The 21,249-nt window shown below is 36.8% G+C and overlaps 1 protein-coding gene across 4 annotated transcripts in view; it reads right to left on the reverse strand.

Moving 5' to 3' along the window:
- KIF13A (kinesin family member 13A) overlaps positions 1 to 21,249 on the reverse strand; it is a 257,778-nt gene that overhangs the window by 4,441 nt on the left and 232,088 nt on the right. For 2 of the 4 annotated variants that reach the window (XM_072603929.1, XM_072603928.1), the window contains 7 exons: positions 20,339 to 20,491; positions 16,682 to 16,759; positions 15,808 to 15,855; positions 14,630 to 14,735; positions 12,529 to 12,680; positions 11,888 to 11,992; positions 1,791 to 2,880 (listed from right to left, as the gene is read on the reverse strand). In XM_072603929.1, the coding sequence (XP_072460030.1) occupies positions 1,791 to 2,880; positions 11,888 to 11,992; positions 12,529 to 12,680; positions 14,630 to 14,735; positions 15,808 to 15,855; positions 16,682 to 16,759; positions 20,339 to 20,491 (1,732 nt within the window). The remainder of the gene's footprint in view (positions 1 to 1,790; positions 2,881 to 11,887; positions 11,993 to 12,528; positions 12,681 to 14,629; positions 14,736 to 15,807; positions 15,856 to 16,681; positions 16,760 to 20,338; positions 20,492 to 21,249) is intronic. The other 2 variants (XM_072603931.1, XM_072603930.1) reach the window with 1 other exon arrangement.

A 21,249-nucleotide genomic window follows, 5' to 3' on the forward strand; every position in this document is an offset into this window, starting at 1 on the left:
CCTTTAAAATGTTGATTTTATGCTAGGGGGAAAAGTAGCACATTAAATAATCATCAGCCATTAATATCTTAGCATGAATTAACCTTGAATCACATTACTCCCCTGGCAAAAACCATCAGTGGTTCCCTCTAGAGAACAAAATCCAAATTCTATAGCATGGCATTCAAAGCCTTTTATAATAATATGGCCCCAACTTGTCTTTCCAGTTTCATCTCTTGTTACTCCCTTTCTACTCTATATTCCATCCACATTGGTTTCTTCACTATTCTCTGAACACATCCTGTATTTTCCTATGCCCTTTTTGTTCTGCTTTTTCTTTTGTCTGGAATGCCCTGTACCTATACCTCTGTTTGCTGAAACTCTACATATTCTTCAAGACCAAATACAAACACCACTTCTTCCACATTTCTGAATTCCTTCAGTGTAATATGATCTGTCCCTCTTCTGAATTCTCATAACACTATTAAGGCATTGATCAATTTCTAATTTGCATTATAGTTATCTGAGCACTTGTATTGGCTTTTCTATTAAATTATAAATTCCTCAGCAGGGGGCTGAGTCTTGCTTATTTTTGTAACGCTAAAGAACCTACGGTATAACATTGTCTTGTACCCAATACATAGTCAATAGATATTTATTGAGAATTATCCTATCAAACTGATTAACCAATCACTTAGCAAGAAAATGAAAAACAGGATGTATATCTGTTTTAAAGAAGGAGAGAAAGTTGGAAAAATTTTGGAGCAAAGAGCCCAGGGAACTGCCTAGAAAAAGTTTTTCATTTTTTAAAGACAGAAAGCAATATGAAGACACTAGGCACCTGGACTATGGATTTATAGGCACCAAGATGAATGAAGAAGCAAAAAAGATAATATTAATAGTTCACAACTATTTAGTACTTTAAGATTTATGGAAGATTTTCCCTCCACAGCTCCATAAAGCTGGTAATACAAGTACTGTTTTCATTTTACAGACAAAAAACTGAGGCTCATGAAGGCTAAGTGACTTGTGCAAGGTGAAACATTTAAAGTCTAAACAGGACCTGAATCCAGATGTCCTAACTCAAAGAAAATTGCTCTTTCCACTTTGTGATTCTGGCTTTCAAAGATTAATTCTGATTGGTTCTCAGTTCTGCCCACAGTTAGCCTTGGTGCTATGGTTTTCTATTCCACACTCTTCTTTACTAGTTCAAGTAAATTCAGGTATTTGCCTAGTTCAGGTAAAAGATTGAGAATAATCTTCATGCACTCCTTTCCTCAATTCACAACTTCAAGTTCTAGCTATTTCAGTTTAGGAAAAATAACTTCCTTCCCAAAATAAAATGACAAAATTTAGGAACAGAAAAGGAATTATCTTTAACTTTAAATAAGATGTTGTCTCTTCTTGAACTCCTTCTCAAATCCCTAGATAGGCTTTCTCTGCTTCAGCAAACCTGAGTTCCTTGTTAATGGGACTGTAGATGAAAGCAACAGCAAGTGAAATTGAAAGAATTGAAATTCTATTTTTTTGCAAGTGGAGTGTGACACTCAGAAGCCTTTTATTTAAAATAAAATTGATAATTAGCTGTTTTCCTTAGGAATGATAGTAAATTCTACTTCATGAAATTAGTAATTAAAATACTAAACAAAATTGACTGATTTAATTTCCCACATGCAAAATTTATAGGCATCTGTTACTTCCACCAATAAGACAACTAGAATATTCTGTATCATGCATTTATGATACTACTTTTTGAATACCTCAAAGCAGAAAATAACAATTGAACCCATATATCATTGTGTATTTCTTACCCATTTGAACATTTAATTCAACACCAACCCATGTGCCAGCTAAAAAATCCACTGGTCCAATGTATCTCACTATTCCAGTCTTGTTACCAAGGCAGACTTGCTCTCCCACAGTCATCCAGCTAGGCAGGGTATAGACCTGCTCTGTAGAAAGTCCATCTTCGCCATCAGAAACATCTAAATGATTCTTTCTCAGCAAGTCTTCATGGTGGGAGGCATCAGAGTCTGCTTGACAATGAGGATCCTCTTTTGTTAATTCTGAACACAAAGGACTGACTGTGGAGTTCAGTTGATCACTCTTTGACTCAGACTTTGGTTGACCAAAATTTTGTAACCAATCCACATTACTCTTGGTGTCAGTTTTACTTGGTAGATTCTTTTTCACATTTGAAAGATCTCCAACAGGTGAGAGTAGGGGCTCTGATATACCATCAAAATCTTTCCCATCTGAGACACCCATGAACTCTGTGAAAGAATGGTCTTCAACAATATCTGACGTGTGCTCTATGGTCACTTCCCTAGCAGAGAATCCCACAGGCGTTCGATTGTTTTTGCTGGAGCAGGGATCTATTGCTGAACATGACCCAGTTCCACAGAGCTCTTTGGAACTTTTCTTAATGGTATTTTGGGATAGTGGACTCCCTTTGACTAAGGCACTGTTTTCTTTGAGTGTTACTGTGCTTATTTTATCCTTTGCCAAGTCTCCCTCTAGCTCTGCCAACTCCTTGTTGGAAGAAGGTCTGAAATCATGCACAAGTAAAAGTCCTGAATGCTCACTGGTGTCCAAATCCTTCATCTGATTGGCTAGTTGATCTGTGCTATCACTAGAAGGTACGGTCATGTCAGATAGAGTGGCATTAGAGGCACTATGGGAAAAATAACCACTAGTAATACTGCTAGTGGTAGGGCTACGTGATACCTCTTTTTCCAAAACCCGGGAGTTCAAGAAATCAACTTTAGAAGAAAACCACTCCCTGTTCTCCAGGCTAGCATTGTAAACACTGAAGTCTGCAAACTCCACTGGTACATAGGGCTGTGAGCTTACTAGCTTTTTGCTAATAGTATCCAGTTCATGTTCTTCTTCCTCAGAGTCCTGTGGGGAAAAGGCAAAAATTAGTAGTTATCTCCTTATAATACTCTAATAGAGACAGATTAAAATATTTCACTCATATGTGTATTCATCTATATTTAAATTTTCCCCTTTATTTTTAATTTTAAAAAAGTAACATTGCATACGTATTATTTGGTGTCCATTTTGATGACACTTGGGGGCATTGTCATAGACCCTTTAATAGAAACTGCCTACCTACTAAGGTTTTATACTTCTCCTCTCTTCTCCAAATACTACTGCTGTACTTTTTATTCAGCTGGTTTAGCAGTCTGAATGGAACTGAACATAGAGTGAGTTTCAATTATGTATCTATTATTAACAGTCTGATTTGTGGTACTTTTCCTTTCTAAATCAAATAGGCAGAGAGGTGGAGGATGGTTGAGGAGGTCTACAGCCTTTTTGTTCTTACAGTATTAAAAAGTGAAAAGAAATGTATGAAAAGCACTTAGAGCTGCTTCATGGAAGGGCAGGGCAATAGAACAAAGACTGGGGGCAGCAAAGGGAGATGAAGCCCAATACAGCATTTGAACACCTGGATGCAATATTATTCTAAACATTTCCAAAGTAAAAAACAAAGTTTTACAGCTGTAAAAATGACCGTAAACAATAAATCTTATAACTATATTCATTTAGGCTTTTCCAGCAGGGTCAGGATAGAGAGCTCTGTCAGGGAGGACACACCAGAAATTCAATAAAAAATACTTTATTTTCTTTAACTTGTAAACTGACCAAAAAAATGGTATCATTTTACTCTCTAATCATCACTCTCCAAATCTAATCCTCCCCACATCATTGCTTCTTCTACTATATAAATCCTATATAAACAAAGTATTGATTGTTTTGGTTGTTACCTTCAATCAAAAATATTTAGAAAACGGTATTTGGACCAATTAGAAAAAAAATCTTAAAACACATTATGTCAGTTAGACTGGACTAGAACTGGTTGTATATTATTGCCAACAGTTAAAATGCAACAATTAAAGTTCTAAATGTATCCATTAAAGACTTACAATATTCTCAAAGTCAGTAACCAAACTAAAAGTTCATTAATGATAGTAAATGAAAATATGAATTAAAGTATTTCAAAAAAATTATAAAGGAAAAAATAAAAGTCCATATAGGATGTGAAGATCACTACTCCCTAAGACTTGGGGAAAACCACTTGTTAGAATTCATGAAAGACAAATATTACTAATTAAAAGTACTTTTAGAGTTAAATAAAAATAAATAAATAGTCTTGGTACTTGAGTATTCCTAACAACAGAAATACTGATGAAAAACCAATGATACAATTTCTTGTATTTTCATTCAAGTAAGTAGGACCAATTCTTGAGACAGACAATAGTAATGATAATAATAAGAATAATAAATATTTATAGAGTTAAGGTTTGCGATAGTTTTGCAAATATCTCATTTGACCTTCATAAGAACTATGAGAGGAAGATGCTGCTATTATCCCCATTTTACAGATTAGGGAATTTAGGTGTAGAGAGGTCAAGTGACTCATTCGGTGTCATAAAACTAGTGAATCTCAGAGGTTGGATTTTAATTCAAGCTTTTCTGTCTCCAGGCAGACTACTCTATCCACTTTGCCTCTTATGCAACACAGGCAGCTGCCTACGCAACAGTACAAAAGGTAGCTTTCTGAGGGACATTTTCTAATATTATTTTTTAATAGATACAAATATTTTATTACTAATTTATGGAATAAAACAAGCATTTCCATAGCATAGTGTAATAAAAAAGATGATTGTACATGAAACTGTAGATCTACTATGTACAACTTGCTATCCTTTTAAATATATAATAAAGTTATCATGTAAATTTTTTTCTTATTTTCTTCCCTTCCTCCCCCCTCCCCCAAGAGATGGCTACCAGTAGACATAAATTGGTATATGAATAATGCAAATATTTTTAATGACAGAAAATTACCTCCAGGATCAATTATGAAGTTTTTTCTTTGACATTCAAAGCTCTTCGAAGCCTGGTCCATTTCTACCTTTCTAATCTTATATTACACTCCTCTCCATAAACTCTATGATCCAGCAATACTGGCCTACCCAACATTCCATCTCCTGCCCACATTGTGTTTGCCCTAGATACCTGGAATGTTCTTCCTCCTCACTTGTACCTCTTAGAATGCTGGCTTCATTCAATACTCAGCTTAAGCACCACCTTCTCTAGAGGTCCTTTCCCAGTTCTTCTCAGAAACTTGAGCCTTCTCCATTAAGACTAGCTTCCACCTACACTATCATGTGCATATTAATTTCTTTACATGTTTTCTCCCCCAATGGAAAGTAAGTTCTTTGAAGCCAGGGGCTATTTTTGCCTTAGTATCTCCAACACTGAATTTAGCACACGACCTAGTATATACTAAAACCCTTTGTAAATGTGCTTAGCATAGTGTTAGGCTGGGCTAGGTACTTGACAGGTATTAGATAAATGTTTACTGATTGACTGAAATGCTTATTGTGTTTACTCAAGATGAATATGTTAAGATGAGGTCTCAAAGTTCCTAGTGGGATACACCTAGGTAGGAAAACAAACAAGAAGGAAAACTCCTACATTTGATTAAGAATTCTCTTTTGCCTTTCAAATGCTGTGTAATACAAAGGAGGTGATAGAAACACTTCTTATTATAATGTTTAGTTGTATTTTATGCGTGGAAAGAAAAAAAAAACAGGAATTCAGTCAGGCATATATGGCAAGTGTAGACCAGATAATTATTGAAGATGATACTGCAAAGTACTTTTATTTTAATGATATAAGTTATTACTATTCTGCCACTAAACCAACAATAATAATGATAATAATATAACTAGCATTTGCATCATGCTTAATTGTTTGTTAAGTGCTTTATAAATATCATCATTTTTCATTCTTATAATAACCCTGGAAGGTAGGTTCCCTTATTATTATCTTTTTACAGATAATGAAACTGAGGCAGAAAGAGGGTAATCAATTTGCCTAGGATTTTGCAGCTGATAAGTATCTCAGTTCACATTCTATCAGAGCTTGCAGATTCTAGTTCTGGCAACTTTAACAAGACCGTATTCACTTTAACCTAGCCTTTGCTCGTTAGTCTATTGTATATGCTAAAAATATAAGGAAATAAAAGCAACATATAGTCCTGGGCTTAAGGAGAGATTCTCTCTCCAAGTATTCTCCCCATAGACAAAAAGTTTTCTCTCAGGCTGATTGGATTGTTTTTTTGTGGATAACTAGCTACAGACGTGGGTTTGCAAAGTGCTCTGTAAATGTAACATATTGAACTTCTAGTCATATGTACATGTGTATACATACATGTGTGTATGTATACATGCTATATGTATAATGTTTAGCTTATATATTGATTTATTGCATACACTGTGTGTATATGTGATATATGCAACATTTAAAGAACTCCTTTTCTCCCATTTCTAAATTAATTAAAAAAATAGGACTTTTTGTGCTGTTATTGCTACAGCTTTAACTGAAATAAGTTAATTACCTCTTTTAAGAGGTAAATTGTGTTGTACTTTTGGTGGGAGGATAGGGGGAGGAAGTAAAATTTTCGAAGACTTCCCAGAAGCTGTGGCTTAGTCAGATTAAGATATCAATATAATTTTCCTCTCATTTATTATTCAGTGGAACTAGTCAGTCAAATTGTGTGATTATTTAGAGACTGAAAATGCAACATGCTTTGCAGAGTCTAGTCACCAGGACTATATGAAGCTTACATTTATCAAGTAATAAACAAACATTTGGCTGATATAATATCCTTTTCTAGACAGGAGACAGCTGTTTATCAGTGAACATAAATTCCATCTGATAACTATCATAGCACTGTTCTCTCTTGTATCTTACCTACAAGAACGGTTTTCTTTTTCACTTTATACTTAATATTCATTTGAATGTAGAGTATTATAAAGATTTAAAACAATGGACTAATATCTACATTCTGTTTAACAACTATTGGTAGCAATTGCTTTGGACTAGACATAGTAATATACAACCAGGATTTTATTTCTGCCTTACCCTAGGACCATCTCTGATTTCTGAAACAGTACTATCAAATAATAATAGTTGTAGGTTTCACTGTGTATATATGTGTGTATGTGATTTATTTTTGTATGTTGTGGGAGGAGGGAGGATAAGAAAGGAAGAATTATCAGATAATTTTGCCACTCATTTTATAAATTTTGCAAATTTTCATGTTCAACAAACTATCGAATTTCAAATGTTTGCATCTGGTTGTGGTTTTTTTGTTAAGTCAGTACCTGTAATTTCCCTGATCTTTGGGAACAAACTTAATTAATATAAATAGGTATCTATTAGGTACTGGAGAGTTGCCTAAGTCAGTGAGGATTTAAGTGGTCTTAATTTACAGCCTCCAGGTTGCTTTTCCTTCCAGGTTAAGTTGTACCAGTTGACAATCCCTTGAGCTGAGAATTGCTGATTTAATCAACTAAAAAGTTACTCCTTGAAACTCAAAGAAACCAAAATTATAGGTAAGCACTAAGAATAAAGGATGCTGTCTGACTGGAGATGGTGTCTCCCCAAGATTGGGAAAAGTATTCACTATTGTTCTAAAACTTTTATTAGTCTTCTTTTTTGGACCTTCATCCATCATACTCATTATCAATCAAATGAGATCATATTTGTAAAAAGCTCGTAGCACAGTGCTTGGCACACAGGGGGTACTATATCAATACTTATTCCCTTCTCTTCCCTTCCCTCTTTGCTCATTCCCATGAAATGTGAGTGTCCTCTAATCATCTATCCTGGGCCCTCTTCTCCCTTTCTATACAATTTTGTTTGGTGATCTCATCAGCTTCTATGGATTCAATTATCATCTTTATGCAAACTATTCTCAAATCTCTTTATCCAGCCCTAATCCCTTTCCTGACTTCTAGTTTCTTACCATCAGCTGTCTATTGAATATTTTGAAATAGATGTCTTATAGACATCATGAACTCAATATGTCCAAAATTGAACTCAGTTTTCCTCTCAAATCCTCCCCCTACTAACTTCAGGTGAGTAATAAAATAGTTGAAATAATTCCTCACTAATTCTACCATCATTCTGCACTCCTTGGCCAACTGTCACTGTATGAACTCAGTGGTTTGCCAATACAGGAAGCATTGACAGTAATGGGGAGCTGTCCACAGCTGAAATTCAGTCAGATGATCAAGAGGAAGCTAGTCACAAATCCTAGGGCCTGAAACAAGGGAAGTATGATCCTCCTGCTGTGTGGATCAAAGAATACCTTTGGATGATCTCAAACTAATCTGAATACAAGGTGCCTCATAGTCCTGGTGTGATTCTTGATCATGCTTGCCAGCTCATTTCTCTGGATTGTGATGTTCTTGCATTGCCAATACGCATACATACACACAGACACACACATAGACCCACACACAGACACACAGACACATAGACACACACACAGAGACACACACACAGACACACACATAGACACACACATACACAGACACATAGACACACACACACAGACATAGAGACACATAGACACACACAGACATAGACACACAGACACACAGGCACACACACAGACACACAGACACAGAGACACACACAGACATACACACAGACACAGACACAGACACACAGACACAGACATAGACACACAGATACACACAGACACACACAGACACAGATACACACAGCAGACACACAGACACAGACACACACAGACATACACACACAGACACACACACAGACACAGACACACACATAGACACACACACACATAGACAGAGACACACGCAGACATAGACACACAGACACACAGAGACACAGACACACACACAGACACATAGACACACACACAGACACACACACACACATAGACAGAGACACACGCAGACATAGACACACAGACACACACAGACATACACACAGACACAGACATACACACACAAAGACACACACACAGACACATAGACACACACACAGACAGACACACACACATAGACAGAGACACATGCAGACATAGACACACAGACACACACAGACATACACACAGACACAGACACATAGACACACACACAGACACACAGACATAGACACACAGATACAGACACACACAGACACAGACAGACACACAGATACAGACACATGCACACAGACACACAGACACAGACACACATACAGACAGACACACACACACACACACACACACACACACACACACACCCCTACCTCTCCCTTCCCTCCCCCTCTCCCCCCACTGCCTCTCCTCTACTTTCCACAAGGATGATCACTTCTGCTTGTCTACGTGTGCTTGTTTTTTTGCTCCTTGTCCCAGGATCTGTTGTTAACGCTCCCCCTTATACTCGTCACAGAAGGAATTGGCCACAGCCCCTAGCTAGTGATGCCCCTGAATTCATTTCTTAGAAAGACAGGGGGAATAGGACATGCTTGTTGCTGAGTCTCTCTAACAAGAGTTTATCTAAAACGTTTAATTTTAGATAATTAGATAATTTTTAGATAAACCAAGGGAGAACCTATGCCAATGATATCCTACATGTCTAAGGTAATGAAGTTTTATCTCTAATAAGAGTTTTAAGCTACCTGATCATCAGTTTGGGTTTTGGGGAGAGAGAAGAAATAGAATAGGTTCACATCCACCTCAAAATATCAGGGATAGAAAGGAAACTTTGATAACAAGAGTGAGGACAAACCTTCCATATCACCTCAAACATTATGCAAATATTGTTATTTTATTGGCATTATGTCTTTATCTAAAACCTAGTGAAAATTTGAGCACAGATATAATCTGAAATGTCAGGCTGGAAAACTACACATTACTCTTACTATTACTCTTACTACTAACTATTACATTACTACACATTAAGACCTACTGAGAGCAGAACACTGCCCAGTGCTCCATTTGCTGCCTACCAGGCACTCTTCCCTGCACCTGAAATTTCTGCCTTCCAATATGCTTCTCTTCCTCCAAGGCTCAGGATCATCTCTTCTGGAAAAGTCTTTAGGGATCTTTTTAATATTCTCTTCCCCTTCAAATTTCCTTATATCAATCTGTGGGTACATGTATCTTTTGTTCTTATCTCTTACCACATCATACTTATTTATGATAATGGGTAAATACACATTAGTAGTAGTAGTAGAATGTAAACTCCTTGAAGAACTATAATTTTAAACTGTGTCCCAAGTGCCTAATCTATGTATATATATATCCATGTGTACACGTATACATATTGTACATAATCTATGAACTTAAAAATGCTTTTTGAATAAATAAGCTAATGGGACAATTTCACTTAAAGGATGCTCCTAGATTTTCGTAATAAAAATATTGCTACTAAAATATGAATTTATTCATATCATGAAGGGTTGGACTAGATAATTTTTATTATACTTTCCAGCTCTGAATTTATGATCCCATGATTATTAAATAGTGTTCATAGAGAAAAATATTCCTTTGGCTTTCTTCACTGAGGTCTTTTAACACTACTAGATTTCTTATAATTTGATAACTGGAGGCCCCACCATGGTTTCCTTTATTTTATCACATTAAAGAGGGAGGAAAGAGAATAACAAGAAAAAAAATTGAAAACAGAAAATTAAACTGCCAGGTAAACCCTGTAAACACATGCCTATAAAGAAGCACATGGCAGGGTCTCTTAATGACTCACTATCATTTCAGCCAATATTTATTTTTAAAATTGGTTTAAATTTAGTGCCTGCGTGCCATGGTGATAGGTGCCACATAAATAAATAGACTGATTAAATCCATCTTGGAACCAGCGAAAGAAAGAGAAAAAAAATCAGTTTGTCAGCCACTTGGCTCATGCTGCTGCCCTACAGAGGAGTAAGTTTTAAGGGACATACCAGAGAGCTAACAGATTTAGGAGATAAGGGAAAAGAATTAAGGCCAAGTGCTCTGGGTACTCCTCTGCACTAGGAAAGTCATGTGGCAGCTGGGGGAGGGAGAAGAGGCTTGATTTCCCTGGAGCAGAATGTGGGGCTGGAAAGATCACCTCTGGAGATTTTTCGGAAGTAGGGGATGGGGGGGGGTATGTATGTCTGCATAAAAGATCAGTTAGTTTTCACACAACATGCATGAGCAGCTTGGACTTGTTAAAATATCTCAACCCAACTAAGCTGAGGGATGTATAGTGGAGTTGAAGAAATTAACTCTTCATTATTTCTGGCCACAAACAACATAAAAATATGCAAATATAAATACCACAGAGCCAAGCCCCACTAGAGCTGGTTAAACTTTATTCAGAACCTGGAAAGTCAGCCTCAGCCAGGTCCCTACCATGAGACAAAATTCAACTTTTCTTTGTTGCATATGGGCACCAAAATTCCAGGCTACATGTATTTAAAAGTATCCTCCAGGTATGGAATTTGCAAAGCAAGTGTCTGGGTTTGAGGTTTTTTAGGGTTATGTGGTTAAAGTATGGAAAACCCTTCCCTGAAAACAGGTGGTACCAAGGGGTACAAAATATATTCTGACAGCAAACTCAAAAAACTTCACCTGCATTATGGAGATGAAGAGAATGGAATGGTGGCAGGAATGGATTACAGCACAGCTATGAACTGCAAAATAATTCTGGCAAGAGCATCAGGCATAAAAAGCTTTCAAACATACTCCCAGCTAAATGCAGAGTTACTTACTCCAAGTGAGCTCAACTCCTCTATGAAGATTAACTTCAGAATCTGAGCAATATATACAGATATATTAGAAAGATTTCAACATTAGTTAGTTCATGCTGTCTGTTTTATAAAGTCCAGAATCATTTAAAATGGCTTTTTCTCTCTGCCTAACACTCAGAACAACAAAAAGAAAATGACAGCTCATATTCATATTCATGCAAAAGAATATTGTCAATATTCAAAATAAAAAAGGAAACACTCAATGCAAATAATTTTTTTTCTATTGCACTTGCATAACTGCCCGTGAAAGGGCCTTAAACCCACCACCAGGCACTATGACAGAAACTGATCCAGAACTTACAATCTTCTCCTCACGTATTCTATTGTTTTCTACTGGCAGGTTGTTGTCATTACTTCCTGAGGGTACAACACAGCCAGCGTTATGTACCTGAGGTGAAGGCATGCTCTGCAAAGGTTAAGACACACAAACACATCACACACAGAAGACACCAATGGGTTGAATACATATTAAACCATGCAAGTTAGAAAAAGCAATGTTGAGGTTTTCATTAAAAATGAGTCGTGCAGCAGCTGATTAGCATGGTCTGAGCTGAGACATGGATGGAGTTTCACAAGACCTTCAAATGGAATTTTTAGCATCAATTAGGTGCAATAATGCCAAGTTTAAAAAAAAATACTTTCATGATTCAAAGAATATCCAAAGGACATGTCTCTCTCATTTGAAATGATACTTTATAACATAATTAATGAGAAAGGCAACCAACCCCAATTACCTTCCCCCTCCAAAAAAACTCCCAAACAAACCAATCAAAAACTGCCAGCAGGACCTCCCATGTGTGACAGAATAGTATTGGTGGGGTACTATTCCATTCATGTACACACATTAAGTACTGCTTGTTGATTAGTACAAATTACCACAGACTCTTTAAGTAGCAATGGTCTGTTTTGTTTGGGTCAGTGAAGAAAAAGTAAAACATTTACCTCCTGGCTGAGAAGAGGTCTGGTTTCCAGGGGTATCTTTTTCTTATGTTCTTCCTTTACGGGCATAAGAGGTTTGAAAAACTTTGGTGGCTGAGGAGAGAATGCTTTAAAGGGACTGACTGTTAAGGCATGAGGATTCTCTGTAGCACAACCTAGGGAAAAGAAGAATATATGAGGTAATATAGGGACATACTAAACACAGCCCTTTCCCCCTTGTCTTTTAGAAACATTGATCCTCCTCAGAAATGATTGGGTAGTGACTAGGTTAAAGGCAAGCATACTCTTTGGTACTTCAATTAAATATTCCTTTACTCATCTATGTCCATTTTGAAACAGGACTCTCCAGAAGAGAAGTGTTCCTTCTTTTTTGAGTATGGAGAAGTGATCCTTGTTTTACATGGTGGACCTTACCTTGGTTTTCCAGGAAAGCTGTAAGCGTATACCATCTAACATTAACATTTCTATAGTGATGAATGATGAAAACTCTCAAACTGAACTTTGTGACTGTTAAATTTCATTGTGGAATTTTGTTTTTGGTTACTATAAATGGTAAGCAGAGAAAGTTAAGGTCTCAGAAATTTTTAACTACCTAAGGAAAACCCTGCCACTTGGATTTCTCTTTCTCTCAGCAGAGATGTTGGACCTAGATAATTAATTAATTAATTCCAGGAAGACTTCTGTAAAAAGTTCAGAATACTGAGGCATTTTTTTCCTATATCAAGGCACTATTTCATCAATATATTATAGGAAACTAGAGTGAATATGTTATATTTAAGAAAGGCTTCTGGTTAACCAAGAAATGAATTTGCTAATAATTGGATGGAAATAAAGATATATTTATCTAAGTGTATAGATAATATATGTAATCACATTCTGTACTCAGAAACCAATACTTCTATAACCCACCCTTCAGGGTAGAATTCAAATCTTACCTTTTTTCTATGAATCCTTTCTAATTACTTTGGCCCATACTGATCTATCTGTTCTCTGTCATCTTGGCAATTCATATATTGCTTTGTGCTTTTATTTAACTGTTCTTGTGCATGCCTACTGTCTCTAATCAGACTGCAAGCACCAAGACATTAGGGACTGTGTTTACCTGTTATTTTTTTTATTTTTGATTTCCCTATTGCTGCCTAGCAGAGTGTTATATGCATAGAAAACAGTCAATAAATACTTGTTGAATGATCAAATGAATAAATCATGAGTTAATTCATTCCCTCTAATCCCTTCACTGGAAACAAAGAACAGCTTTTACTTCTGGCTTTACATTCTTATTTCTCGTTCTTTTTACCATACCTTTCTTTCATCTGGTGCTTCTTCTCCCCAATTCTATGGTATTAGAGCTATTTTAAAGAGCTAATAGTATAGCTCTCTAAGGTCTGACAAGCTTTTCACACGGTATTTCATTTGATTCGCACAACAACCTTGCAATGCTGGTGGTGGTGTTATTTTCATTTTACAGATACTGAAACTGAGGTGTAGGCAGCTTAAATGACTTGTCCAAGGTCACACTGCTAGGAAATGTTTAGGCAAGATTTGAACTCAGGTCTTCCTGACTCCAGACCCTGCTCCCTATCTTCTGTACCACCGGGCTACCTCAAATGCAAGCTTACTTCAAGGTAATCTTTTTGCAAGGTCGTATGTTATGACCTTTTTGAGTGAAATTTATGATGTTTTTATGCTGTTCAAAGTCCCATAATAATTCTTGAAAAGAAACTGTATAAGATCTTTGCATTTTTTTATGCTTAATTCAATGATGCTTTTGGAAAGGATTTTTGGGAATTCCCCTCAGAGCACTTGAATATGCTTCACAGCAGTACATTTCCATCCTTTGATGATATAAGTAGTTATAAAAATGTTGACATGAGCTTCATTTTGTGATTTATAAGCTGTTATCTTATTAATGATAAAAAGTAAAATGCTTTACAAAGTCAATTTTTTATTATTTAGATGCCATACCCTCTTCAGTATAAAGTTTTAAAAATTCTTCATTTCACATTCTCTAGCCCATAATAATTATGCATAACCAGGAAAATAATTCTCTTCATGGTTTTCAAAAGCAGAAATAAATAAATATCTGAAGTAATCTCACCAGTACCTTCTTTAATTCTTCGAGGAGAATCCCTGGGTAAAGTACCATAACAGGATACATCTTGGTAACTGGAACTACAGTCTGACATATCTAAATGGCTTTCTGACCAACCCTATGAAGAAAGCAGGAGTCATTTAGATCAAAAAAAGGGGAAGAGATGAAAGATTTACTAGTTCAAATTGATATCATGGTGTTAGTAACAAAGTAAAAAGAGCTGTCTTTATCCTATAAACTTACTTAGCTTCATCTGACTTTCAGAAAACCTGGCTGCTTATAAAAAGTCCTAGACCTAGACTTCTTTAAGGGTAAGGTCCCTAAGACATCTATATAAGTTTGATGGTGCCTAAGCACTTTGCTTTGCTTCTGGTAGATGCTCAATAAAAATGTGCTTAATGAATGAACTGTCTATGACTTTGAACTACTTTCAAATAATTTCCATTTTCCTTTAATAGCTATAATACACATTTGTTCATATTCGTACACACATTCAGCTACAATATAACATTGTTCTTGTGTAGTGCAATTTAATCTATGGAGTTTTATTCTGAGGATTTGCAGTTGGAAAACAGAAGAATTAAAAAGGCTAACTGAGTTATGATTGTCCTATTAAGTTCACAGTAGAGAAGTGGGTGATTCCTAATCTGATTCCGAGTTCTAATTCCTTATGTTTTATGCCAGACTAGATTTTGTTTTTTTATTGGCAAAGTGATTTTTCTAAAGTACAAGCCTGACCATATCAGTCCACTGATCAATAAACTCCAGTGGCTCCCTATTTCCTAAAGAATAAAATATAAACCCTTCTGTTTGGCAATTAAATTCTGTCACAACTTGGTACAACCTTACTGTACATCATTCCCCTTTCTACAACCTTCCTACTGTACCTCATACATCATGCTTCATCTCCTGTCTCCTATCCTCTGCACTGGCTGCCCCCAGGCTCTAATGCATGCACACTTTCCTCACCTGGGACTCTTAGGATCCCTTAGATTCCCTAGTTTCTCAGCTCCATTTTCACCTTCTATATGAAGTCTTGGTTGCTCCCTCACCCCACCCCCCAAGTGATAGTGCAGGGTCTTAACAGTCTCCAGGATATGGCCCAGTGCCTGGTACAGAGTAAAGAGAAGGTGCTGAAGAAATGTTGGATGATTCTATTATTGAACACATTCTTATGTTATCATCTTCACCTTATCATCTTCGTCACAGCCAGAAAGATCTTGTCTACTAGAAGATACCTAAAAAGTAAAAAGTTTTATGTAACTACATATTAAAAAACAAACAAACAAGCAAAACAGAAATCTCCTATCAGATTTGGAGGGGAGAGGGAGTGGGGTAAGGGAGATTCTTTTCAATAGTTTCAATTCTGTGCTGTGTCTTCTGCTCAGAGGCAGATCTCAGAGACCCTACAAGGGTCTCTCTCTTCCTCCTATGACTGCCTCCAGACTGGAAAAACAGGCAGCTGCTACCGAGCTCTATAGGCTGGAGTGGTTTAAAGAAGATGGATGAAGTAGGGAGAGGTGGAGGAAGGAATTGAACTGGGGTTGGAGTGGGGAATGGAGAGGAACTGATGAGCAGCAGACTAACACTTCACCTATCCGTGAGCCAGATAGCACTGGTATCAAGAAGCAAAGGTCGGGAGTTCCAGCAGACAGGGTCATGTAATTGGACCCATTTTTCATCTTTCTTTCTCTTCCCTAGTAAAGAGTGAAGGTGGCAAAAGGTGATTGAATAGAAAAGGCATGGGATGGGGAGGCAAACAATCAGATCTTTCTCCCCTGTGTTTCAAACCAAGCTTTGTGCTTATATTCTATGGTAATTTGAAAAGAATATCTTATTAAGAGGAAAAAAAGCGAATTAAAAAAACTCATTTTTAAAGGTAGGTTGGGTTATAAAAGTCTAATGTGCATTAACACAACCTAGGTAGGTTAGACATGTTAGAAAACCCATATTCTTGTTACCCAGGGAAGTATGTTATCTTCCTACCATGGCAACCCTGCCCTGGGTCCTCTGTTTCAAAAAAAGGTCAACTGATAACAGGTGAAATGGAAGGTGGTAGCTTACATTGTGAACATTTGGTGTACTGAGACTCCTTCGTATATGGCGGGCTTTGGTGGAAAGTGCTTCTTTGACAGTGACAGCCTGTGAACACAACATCCAGGTAAACTCATTAAAATTTCTACTGTAAATCATTATATGCCTAACTAATGGAAGAAAAGTGAGGAAAAACTGCCTTGGCTTTCTATGCTCCCCTCCATATATAAAGGTGAAGAATGAGACTTTGGCTGAAAGTCCTTTCTTTAAATAGAAGATTTTTCTCCTTCCAGACTGTCCTTATCTCTCTGCTGTTCTATTTCTATACTCAATCCCTCATTAAACTCATTTACTTCCAGAGTTTCAAGTATTACTCCTTTGTGGATGACTCCATATCATCAGGTTTCATTTTTCAACCATACTCCAGGCCTATATTTATAATACTTTTGTTCACATTGCACTTTCCTCATAAAAACCACAATCAGGTGGGTGAGACAAACATTATTACAGCTATTTTATACATGAGAATGCTGAGGCACAGAGAGGGTGTGACTTGTTCATGTGCAAATGGTCCATAAATGGCAGAGCTGAAACCTTAACTCTGTTATTCTAAATCTAGTTCTGTATCTCCAGCTGTGTATGGGACATCTTCACTTGAACACCCTTCCATCTCAAACTTGGCCTGTCCAAAATTTAGCTCATCACCTTTCTCTTCACATTTGCCAACTCCTTTTCTAACTATCTCATTTCTTTCAGTGATATTATCTCATGTTAGAAACCCTGAAGTCATGTTCAAATCTTAGCTTTCTATATTCTACAAATCTGACTTCTACATTTTCACTCCCACATCCTTAGTTAAGGTCCTTATCACCTCTAGTATATTATCAAAATGACCTCTTCAATTGGTTTCTTTGCTTTTAGTGTTTACTCCAATCCAGATTACTTTTGCCAGATTACTTTTTTTTAAAAAAACATGATTACATCTCTTGTTCAAAAACTTGAAATGATTTTGTCTACTGAATCAATTCCAAACTCCTTTGCTTGGCTCTGAAGACCCTTTATCACCTTGCCTGCTTCATCATACAATATGTTCCTTCTCTTCTGGTGAGGCAGGTTTCCTCATTGTTTCCTGCACACACTGCTCATCTCTACCTTCCAAACTTAGGTCATCCTTACCCTTCTACCTGGCATATCTTCTTTTAACTTTTCTACTTATGTTCTTAAATCCTATTTCTTCTTTGAAATATTTTCTGAGTACTCTAGCCTATACTTGATCTCTTCCTTCTCTGAATCTCTATTTTACTTATAATTATTACTTAAGGGTTAGAACAATATAGTTTCTAATAAGTTTGGTCTTCTCAACTAGATGACAAGTCTCTTACGAACAAAAGACAAGCTCTGTACATTTCAAGTGTCCACCAAAGTACCTGGAACAATACTGACACTAATATGGATAGAAGTGTCAATAGATGATTGTTGATTGCTTTTAAAAAAAATTATAACATGAGGGCATGGTGGATAGCCAGTCTTAGCATCAAGGAGACCTGGGTTCAAGCCCACACACACACACACACACACACACACTCTCTCTCTCTCACTCTCACTCTCTCTGTCCTCTTCCTTCTTTTTCTCCTCCTCTTCCTCCTCCTCCTTCCTCCCTCCCTCTCTCTGTCTGTCTATCTATCTATCTACTGGCTGGGGAGTCCTGGCCAAGTTTTAGTGCTCCATGTAATTCTCTAATACCAAAGTAAAATTTGTAGAATATTTGTTGCATTGGTAAAGGGAGCTTCTTTACTGGGAGTTCCCTATCACAATGAAATCATAAGTTCACACCCTCCCCAAAAAGATTCTCCTAAAGTGAGACTGAAATGGGTTACTAAAGGAGAGTGGAGACTATGCTTTTCTAAGGGCTTTTAAAAACCGGATAGATTCTCATGTCTGAATGGCAAAGAAAGATTAGGCGAGACAACCTCGTAGGTTCTTGCCCCGATGTGCTTCAACATATTTAGAAATAAGCTTCTGATTACAACCAGTCTGACAATAGCTGACAATCATACCACCTTGGACGCAGCTGGTGCTTAAGTGCTTTTTAAATGATTGGCTGGATGGGTCAAAGTGAGGATAGGAATAATAGTAATTGGGAATGTGATTTCATTGATATAGGGAACAGATAAGGAAGCTCCCTTTACCAATTCAGGTTAGAATCTCTAGAAGAATCCTGGAGAGCTGGCTGAGGCAGTAAGAGATTAAGTGACTTGACCAGTTAGTCACTTAACACACTCATCAGTCACACTGTCAGTGTATGATAGGTGGATTTTTAACCCAGGTCTTCTTGGCTCCAAGGTCAGGCTTCTATTCACTATACCATGCTGCCTTCTCAGGTAAAGGTATATGTAAATTTTAGATACTAGTCATTATGACTATAATTAGAGACTACCTGATATTGATTATGAGCAGTCACATTTTTAGGTGAGAAACATTGCTACCAGTAATCCCATATGTGACAACCAAGAATAGTAAGTTAAGATGATTCAGCTGTTCAGGGTCTTTTTTATCCAGCTATATAATATCTGTGTTCATTGCCTATGCTGTCCCTTCCTCTGGCTGAGGTCTATATGGTCACTGGTATGGTTACTGGTGTAGGAAAAAAGGAGAAATAAGAGGAAATAAAACTCCAATTCATTTTAAAAATATTTTTAATAACCTGGTTAGGAGGTTGAGAGCAGAGGTTGGCTGAAGTGTTAGATAAAATAAGAAGGTCTACTTATATATCCCTCTGTATTCCTACTACCATGATAGCCAATGCTGGCTTGTAACTTATTGTTCGTGTTCACACACACACACACACACACACACACACACACACACACACACACACACCATTTGATGATCAGCTGGATTTTCACTGAAACTCTATGGTCCTTCTATTCTGAACTTAATGACATCCAATCTAATTCCCCATACCAAATACCAATGGTACCAAATCTTTTCCTCTCTCAAGACTCCAACCAACACCTTGACAACATAGCTTCTCCTTATACTTACAGCACATAACTGAGCCTTTTATATCACTGAGACTGAAGTTATCTGACAGGAATTTCCTCAACTCTCCTTCTACATTTCCAAAATTTCTCAGAACCTTCATCCATTTTCTCCTTTTAGCCTCGTTTCTCAGAAGACCTCTTATTAAAACTAATCCTCTCTCCCCTTCAACTTTACCTTTGATGACATCTCTTCATTACCTTTAGGATTTTGCTCCATGAAACACTGCTTTCTGACGCATATTCAATGTCTCTCTCCATTGGCTTCCTTTCATCTGCTAACAATTATTTTCAATTCTCTCCAGTACTAAAAAAAAATTTCCTTTCACCCTTGTACCTCCACTATGCTACTATCCCATCTCTTTTCCCTCTTTCTCAGACAGATTTCTTCACAAAATGGTCTAGGTTCAACATCATTAATTAGTTATCATCCACCCTCTTTTAAATCTCAAAATCTCTCTCTTTTTTAAGTTATTGTTCTCTCAGAACTGCTTTCCAAAGGCCAAAGACTTTTTAAATGTCAAATCCGATGACCCTTCCTCAACCTTCACCCTCCAAGACCTCGGTGTAGCATTTGGAAATTAAATTAACCAACAGGATTTACTGGGTTTTTTTTCCTTTTTACAATCACTGTCCAGCTACTTGCCTGCCGGAGCCGCTCAAGACTTAAAATGTTCTCCACCTGCAGTACACCTCGTGTGTACTTTTCAATATATGTTTCTCCATCCGATGTACCTTCATTCTCACTCCTTGCTGCCATAAGAGCCAAAGTTTCTCGGTCTTCGATCTCTTCTGTTGCCTAAAATAAACAAGAAGGTAATGCTAGCCTTTTAAATTTGACTTTTTTTGGTTACGTATTTCATTAAACGAACAGGAGCATGTAGTAAAATCAATCTGAAGAGAATCAAACTTTGCTAGTTGTGTTGCCAACTGTTAAATTATTGGTTCTTTTGTTCATTTAACTGAATCATTTGTGGAGCAATTAGTAGAAATATAATCAATCTTCTCATTATGCATAGTTTTAATTTTTTGTGTGAAACTGTGACCAATTTTTTAAAAAGATGTTAGATCAAAGGAGTGAAAAATTTATCCCTCCATATACCCAGCCCTCATACATTGCTGCAATGAGAGATTTTCCCTTTCTACTATGAAAAATACAAATTTCAGAGGTGTTTTCATGCAAGTCAGAAGTTTTCAACCATGCAAGAATCTACTGTGTAACATCAACTGTAGCTATGCATTAAATATACATGTTGTACATGCCAAATATTCTATTATAAAGGATGACATTATATTGCATTAATGGAGAAATGGTAAAGGGATAGGAAGAGAAAATTTTAGAATAAAAGTTGTGAATAATCACATAAAATACATATAAACTCTCTCATAGTAAGTGAAATGTACATTGACATACCCTAACTTATGAATACTAGGTGGACAAAGTAACAAAAAAAGACCAAATTGGATATTGCCAGGATACCAGGGAAACAGGCGCTCTGTTGCACTGCTGACACAGCTGTGCACTAGTGCACATTGTTTCTGAGAGCAATATGGCAA

This window comes from Notamacropus eugenii, chromosome 4 (genome assembly GCF_028372415.1).
Source record: "Notamacropus eugenii isolate mMacEug1 chromosome 4, mMacEug1.pri_v2, whole genome shotgun sequence".
NCBI classification, from domain to species: Eukaryota; Metazoa; Chordata; class Mammalia; order Diprotodontia; family Macropodidae; genus Notamacropus; species Notamacropus eugenii.